At 39.0% G+C, this 7697-nt stretch overlaps 1 protein-coding gene across 2 annotated transcripts in view; it reads left to right on the top strand.

Annotated features, from left to right (window-relative positions):
- Positions 1–1960: 1960 nt before the first annotated feature.
- CAPN7 (calpain 7) overlaps positions 1961–7697 on the top strand; it is a 41895-nt gene continuing 36158 nt past the window's right edge. For both annotated transcript variants that reach the window (XM_047874157.1, XM_047874156.1), the window contains exons 1-2: positions 1961–2312; positions 5233–5341. In XM_047874157.1, the coding sequence (XP_047730113.1) occupies positions 2211–2312; positions 5233–5341 (211 nt within the window). In that variant the 5' untranslated portion in view covers positions 1961–2210. The remainder of the gene's footprint in view (positions 2313–5232; positions 5342–7697) is intronic.

Genomic DNA, 7697 nt, shown 5'->3' with positions numbered 1-7697 from the left:
CCTGGCAGATGGTCCACGGAGGTGGCCTGTCATGAGGTTCTACCACCAAACTCTCAAGATTTCTGGAGAATTCATAATTACCCAATACAAGGTCAATAAATAAATATCAATTCTCTTCCTATACACTACCAAAAACAATTGAAACTAAGCCATGCAATTGAAAATAGCATTAGTGATATGCTTAGTGATAAAATTTATTCAATGATATGCAAGACCTGTGCACTGTAAAACATTGTTAAGATAAAACAGACCTGAACACATGAAGAGATTTACTGTGTTCATGGATTAGAAAACTCCATTTCGCCGAGACTGCAGATATTTTGGAGCTTCAACTTGCTTTTACCCTGCCTTATTTCACTCTCTTGCCTTTGTGTCTTCAATATGTAGTAGCTCTGTCTCTGACACAAAGTAGGTGTCCAGTGTTCATTGAATAAATGAATAAGAAATAGGATTACATGTATGGGGAATAAATGAATAAGTACAGGAAGGGATCACAACTACGTAGGAGTGCTAGAAAAGGCTTCCTTCAAGATGGACTAGGAATTCTATAAGCTGTAATGAAGGAAAGAACATAAGTCATAGAAATCCTCTTATAAGTAAAACTGCATTTGTCTGCTGTAGCTTCTAATCAGTTTGTGCAAGATAGTGACTGTAAATACCTTGGGAATATGGCCTGAGGTCATGTTCTGAAGGACCTTCTAACCTGTGCTAAGGAATTTATATTTCATTCTTCAGTAATCAAGATGGGGGAGGGCACATTGAATATATTTAGTAGGGGAGTTCATTCATTCATGTTTGACAATACTTGCTAAACACCTGCTGTGGATCAAGGCTTGTGTTCAGTATTACCATAAAACTGGTAAAGACAGAAGACATCCCTGCTTCAGTTATAAAACTGTATATAGTAGCTAGTGACGAGAACTATCTTTGTTCCACGCAGCGTCCAACTCTTGTGCTTTTTACAACAGCCCAGTTTGATAGTTACTATTAACGTCACTAAATGTGAAGAATTAAAGAAACTATGGAAAGTTCCATTTAAATAAAGACTATGACTAAAAAAAAATTTATTAAGGTGTTATTAAGAAAAACATTGTATCACACATGTAAAACGTAGACTTTAATGGGTTTTGACAAACGTTTACATTTTGGCACACGTAAAAAGACATAAAAGACATAAAAAATTTCCATTATCCCAAGTTTCCCTTGTATCCCTCCCCAATTATTGATTTCTAGCATTATTGATTAGACTTGTCCTTTCCAGTGTTTCTTACGAACAGATCCATGCAATATGTACTCTGGCGTCTTGCTGCTTTGAATCATCATGATTGAATTTCGACTTTCATCCATATTGCCACGTGAGAAAGACATTAATCAAATAACCACCTAATTAAGCCATTAATTACAACAGCATTGAGTTGAACAAAGGATAAGTACAAGTGAAGATAAATCACCTTGTTTGTTGACAATTCAACCAATATCACACACGGTGGGGGGTGCTATATAGGGTTATGATTGAGTTGGTAGAAAATAAATGCTATTAAAGGGTATCTTAAGAGAATCCTATGTCCTATTTTACGTCCCTAATTTTTAAGAAATCGGTCCAGATGACTCTGGAAACTGTTCTTCCATGGCCCTTTACGCTTCCCCCACCTTTACACCTTGTGGAGAAAACAGCTCCCTAAGGCGCATGCGCCGCTCCTGCCTAGCGTTGCCAGCAACAGCCGCCGTAGGCATTGCCACACCCCCACAAACCAAGGGGAGGTGGGCCACCCGAACTCCACTCTGCTTTCGCCTGCCCAATCCCCGAAGCCTTGGCGATCACGTGCGCGCTGCCGCCGCGCAGGCCAGGCCCCGCCTATCACTCACGTACTCCCGCGAGCCCGGCCTCGGCCGCCCCATCTCCCGAAAAACTCCCGAGGGTCGGGCTGCGCCTGCGCAGTGGAACCGGTGGGCGGGACGGGGGAAATGCGGTGGCCGAGAAGTGGGGCGGCCGTACAGGCTGGGAGCCGGCGCGGCGTTGAGGCGGCTCGGTGTAGCCGCGGACCCGGGCTGGGAAGACCCGCTCTCCTCCCTCAGTCACTGAAAATAAACTTTGCTGCTCTTTTGGCGGCGTTCTCGAGTCCGCCTCCCGGCCTGTGCGGAGGTCGGCCAGGAGCCTTCGTTCGTCAGGTTTTCCCTCCCTCCCTCCGCCGGTGCCGGGCCTTGGCGCCATGGACGCCACGGCGCTGGAGCGGGACGCCGTGCAGTTCGCCCGGCTGGCGGTGCAGCGCGACCACGAAGGTCGCTACTCCGAGGCTGTGTTTTACTACAAGGTAGAGCGGGGGGATCGCTGCACTGTTTATGAAGCTAGGGGGCGGGTCCAGGTGCCGCGGCGGCCAGGCCCACTGAGCTTTGCTTTTCCCTCTTCCTGCTCTGTTGCGCTCCTTTGCAGGGGAGAGGCCACCCGGGCTCCTGCCACCGTGGGCGGGTTTGGTCGCGGCTTGGGAGCCACCACTTCTCTGGTTACAGTCTTGGATGGCCAGTGTCCACCGTAGAGCTACGCATGGCAGCAGTAGTTTGGCATGGGTTGTTAAGTAGCCAGCTAATTCTCGCTGTCATTTGGCTCTGATTTATGGCTAGTGGGAAGTGGTCTCTGATAAACACTGAAATAATGCATGTTCGTTGAAGAAAATAAAGTTTTAAAGAAGAATAACACGTCTCTTACCGGAGCATTTATCTTTGTGCTTGTTTGTCTATGCGTATGCACGTACACACGTTTAAAAAAAGGGAGTATAGTTGACGTGGAACGTTACATGAGTTTCAGGTGAACAACACAGTGATTCAGCTTCTCTGTACAAGACAAACTTGGATTATGCTGTTTATAGTATTTTGGCCTGTTCTTTGTATTTGAGCTTTAAAAAGTCATTAAAGTTGCTTGTTTAATCTTATTAACGACAGATGCGTAGTATTCCATTGTGTGGATGTGCCATAATTTATTTACAGACTAATGGACATTTAGGTTCATTCTGATTTTTCAGCATCGTAAGTATTGGTGCAGTTAATCTCCTTATAACTAACGCCTTACACATTTCTTGGCAGTTTATTCCTAAATTACCGGGGGCGGAATAATTAAAGAATATGACCTTCTACAGCCCACTCTCTGCTCTCCGGTCCTGAGGATTTGCAAATACACTCCTCCAGCTCTTAGCCATGGCCTCTGCTTCCTAGTGGAGGTAGCTGTATCCTCGTGATACAGTCATCTTTTTTTTTTTTTTTAAAGAAAGAATGTCGGACTTTGATCATACCAGTAGTAGTAATTTTTTTTTTTATATATAAACGTGTTTGCTATCAGTAATGTGTGGTTTGCTTTTCTCAGATTATTATTTTATTGCCTTCATTTAATAATCCATATTTAGAGACTTTTGGTGTGTTTCAGAATCATTCCTTTTGGACTTTTTTTTTTTTTAACAATTTCGCGAAGGTGGTATGTGTTTAAAATTCAATGTGTTTTACTTTTATGAAATAACTGACAGATATTCATAGGTTACAATAGTGCCATATGAAACAGCTTTGTCTAAAGCAAAAGAAAATACTACACCAGTGCCTCTTATTTTGCTGTAAGATTGCATGCATGAAGAATTTTTTATCCTTGAGAAAGTCAGAAAAGTGGTTGTGCTTCTAGGAACTGTTTATGTAAACTTTACCAGATATTTAGCATTTTCTGTCTTCATACTGTTGTTGAGGGATTCCTTAATTGTCATTTTCAAATATAGATTAAATGAATAAAAACTGATACCAGCAAGTTTTTAGTTGGCTTTATTTCTTTTAAGCCAGATAGTTATTTGAAAATCAGTATTTACATGCAAGATAATTGGAGGTATGAAATATATATTTATACATATATAACATCAGTTTGAGATAAACTATGTTGTATTTAGATAATAATAGTACATAAAATATTTAATGTTTACATGTAAAATTTTCTTTCTCCTATGAAATGTTTGAGTTACAGAATCTGAGGAAATCATCTTCCCTACCCCCACAGCCTTTCAATAAATTTTCATATGGATCAAAACCATACTCTTCTTACTGATTTTGTTAAGTTCAGTGAAACAACCCCTGCTCCACTAACTGTATTCAGAAAGTTTTGTTCAGTAGATAGCTGGCTTCTTTGGATCCAGACAATTTGGCAACAGCCTCTGCAAAGTGCACATGCTTAGGTTATTGCTAGGAAGGTGTTGCTTGGAGAAATCTCTTTATGGTCCTTCTCGCCATAGCATTTGTAACCTGTTATCCTAAAATGGTAATGGGGAGAACTAGCCGCAGCATAACTGGCTATGGGAGTATTAAAAGAACTGGAAGATGAATGCAGATTTTCTTAATTAAAATACGTTGGTTCCGTACAACTGAAATCTGCTTTAAAATAGATTTAAAAGGGCACCTAGGGCACCTACATGGCTCAGTCAAGAGTCCGGCTCTTGATTTGGGGTCAGGTCACGATCTCACTGTTCCTGAGTTCCAGCTCTGCATAGTGCTGTTTGGGATTCTTTCTCTCAATCTGTCCCTCCAGCTGGCATGATCTCTCTCTCTCTGTCTCAAAATAAAGTTTAAAAAAAATGTGTCACCCTTTGGCAATATTTTACATGGAAAAAAAGATTTTCCACTGTGAGATATTTAACTTTTATAATTCCCCCCCCCCTTTTTTTTTTTTAATTTTTAGTCTCAACATTCAACAAGGGGCTCAAACTTAGAACCTTGAGATCAGGAGTCACATACTCTACTGACTGAGCCAGCAAGGCACCCTAAGCTTTATAATTTCTTACAATCTTTTTTTGACACTTAATTTTTTTAGTTATCATTAGCCTATTAGTATGAACCAGTAATAACCAGTATTATTATTATATACTTATTCTAATGCTTTTCAGGCCTAATTCATATTTTCAAGGTATATAATTTTAAGTCTGACCTATTGCATAAAAAAGGAAAGCAGAAAACGTAGAAGTACAGCTATCCTGAGAAAATGTTTATAATCTCATATTTGAGTTTATAAATTTTTAACAGTATGAAAAAATTGAGAACTGAAGAAAAGGTATCGGGGGGTTATATAAAACACACTTACTACTGTCTTAAAGACCTTATTTTGTCATTTATAGAAAGCAGTAGTGAGTTAGAAAGTGGTAGAGAAAATTCAAATTGTAATTCATTTATTAGATTCCTTTGATTTTTTATTTTTTTTATTTTTATTTTTTTTAGGAAGCTGCACAAGCCTTAATTTATGCTGAGATGGCAGGATCAAGCCTGGAACATATTCAAGAAAAAATAAATGAGTATCTGGAAAGAGTTCAGGCTTTGCATTCAGCAGGTTAGTAAAGAACTACTAAATGTCATTTTTTTCTTTCTCTCATCACATCCTTTCCCCCTATGTTTCTCTTTTTTTAATTTTTATTAAGTATAGTTGACATATATAGTGTTATATTAGCCCCCTATGTTTCTCTTTCCTTTTCATTTTCATCATTGCATCTTGATCTTCACTCTTGCTGCTCATTTCTTTTTTGGTAGTCATGTCTTTATAAGTCATAATATGGAAATAAGTGATAGATCTGTGAATAGGAAACTTAGGGATAATATAGTCCAGTCTCCTCTAATTTCTCAGGAGTACAGAGATACTGAATTACCTATATTTAAACTGTATCAGTGGCAGAGTCAGGATTAGGACCCTGTTAAAGTCTACTTTTTAAATATCTGTCACATGCCCTCTCCTGATATTAAGATTAAATGACTTCAGTTGACCCTTGAAGAAACAGGGGTTTGAACTGTGTAGGTCCACTTACACACAGACTTTTTTTATGGTACTGTGAATATATTTTCTTCCTTATGATTTTCTTAACATCTTCTTTTGTCTAGCTTACTTTATTGTAAGAATATAGTATATAACACATATTTAAAATATGTGTTTATCAACTTGTAAGGCTTCCAGTGAGCAGTAGGCTATTAGTAGTTAAGTTTTGGGGGAGTCAAAAGTTACATGCGGATTTCTGTCACTGCCCCTAACCTCTTCATTGTTCAGGGGTTATATGTCTCCAGTGTTGACTTCAGCAGCGTGTTCATAATCTCTTCTATATCAGTATCCTCAACCTCAAGACCTTAACTAAACTCTTTTTTTAAGCCATATCTTGGAAACCAACATGTAAGTTGATACCTGGAACAACTTGTATTTACTTTTATAGTAAACAGCATGGCAAATGCTGTGACACAAGCACACAGGCTTAATGATCACAGTTTTGTTAGAGGTATGTGGCCGCTGTCAAAATCTGCTGTTGACATGGTAGAAAAGGAAGTGGTAACCTACTGATATTTTGCCTTAAAAATGGATTCATCTCACTAAGAGCTCTTCTTACCCCTTTTCTTCTGTGACCCTGTAATAAAACCACAAGCAGCTTAGAGGAGTCTTTATTCAGCATTCCGTGCTGGACTTTGTGCTGTTTTCCATCACTTATTCTCAGTAGATCAGAGCAGTTATTAGCACATGGTTAGGAAAAAGTAGATCCCATCATTGGATTTCTTGTTAGGATAATCGTCTTAAGGACGAGGTAGTTTAGTTTAAGACAGTGCCCAGAAATTGCATGTATTGAAAAGTCAACTGCCTGTGTTCACCTCAGTTAATACAAAGTTCTGCTGATTCATGTAGTCAAAATAACATGAAATTCAAAGTAACTCTGTCTTCCCAGCCAAATGAGTTTATAAATAAGATATTTTTAAATGTGATATTCAGGCATGGATTGTGACAACTCTAATCTCTTGAGGAGTAAAGGTTTGCCAGTGAAACAGAGGTATAGTTCAAAAGGATTTTTAAAGCATAGCGTACCTTAATTGTTTTGCTAGCTTTTTGACCCTCTTTGTTCAACAAATGAAGTATAATTTGTAGAGAATCCAATGGAGTAATTATTATTTTAAGCAAAAGAATCCCTTTTCAGGTGAACATTTCAGACAATGTGTAAAACAAGTTTTGCTGACAGGGGACTCTTGAGGGATAAGTTGATTTCTGGGTGGGGAAGGGTAACACAGTTTGAAATTCACCAGTATAGTATAAAGAGCTCAAGATTTAGAATTAAAAGATCTAAATTGTAGCTTGTAGCTGCAAAACCTTAGGCTAGATCAGTCCATCTCAACTGGGAACAGTTTTGTACCTCAGAAGATTTTGGGCAGTGTCTGGAGAGATTTTTGGGGTTTTAGAATAGGGAGAGGTGGGAAGTATACTATGGCAACTAGTTGGGTAAAGGCCAGAGATCTTACTAAAGATCCTCCGATGCAGAGGACAGTCTACAGCAAAGAATTATCCAGGTGAAAATGTCAGTCATGTGTGACTGAGAAACTTTGGGCTAGATATTTTAACATTTTTGAACTTTGTGTCTTCATTTTGTAAATGGGATGAGTATATGCTTCAGAGAGGTGTTAAAGTTCTAAAAAGTTGCCACCATACCTTTAAGAGAGAAAATGTGAAGCTTTTTTTTTTTTTTAAATAACAGCTTTATTGAGCTGTAATTCACTTACCATAAGATTCACCTTTTTAGAGTATACAATTCAGTGGTTTTTGGTATATTTCCAGAGTTGTGCAGCCATCACTGCTAATTGTAGAACATTTTTGTTGCCCCAAAGGAAACCTCTTATCCGTTAGCAGTCACCCCCTCTCCATTCCTCCCACCCACTGTCCTCTAGCA

Source organism: Prionailurus viverrinus, chromosome C2 (assembly GCF_022837055.1).
Source record: "Prionailurus viverrinus isolate Anna chromosome C2, UM_Priviv_1.0, whole genome shotgun sequence".
Taxonomy (NCBI): domain Eukaryota; kingdom Metazoa; phylum Chordata; class Mammalia; order Carnivora; family Felidae; genus Prionailurus; species Prionailurus viverrinus.
This window is presented reverse-complemented; position numbering and strand designations above follow the sequence as displayed.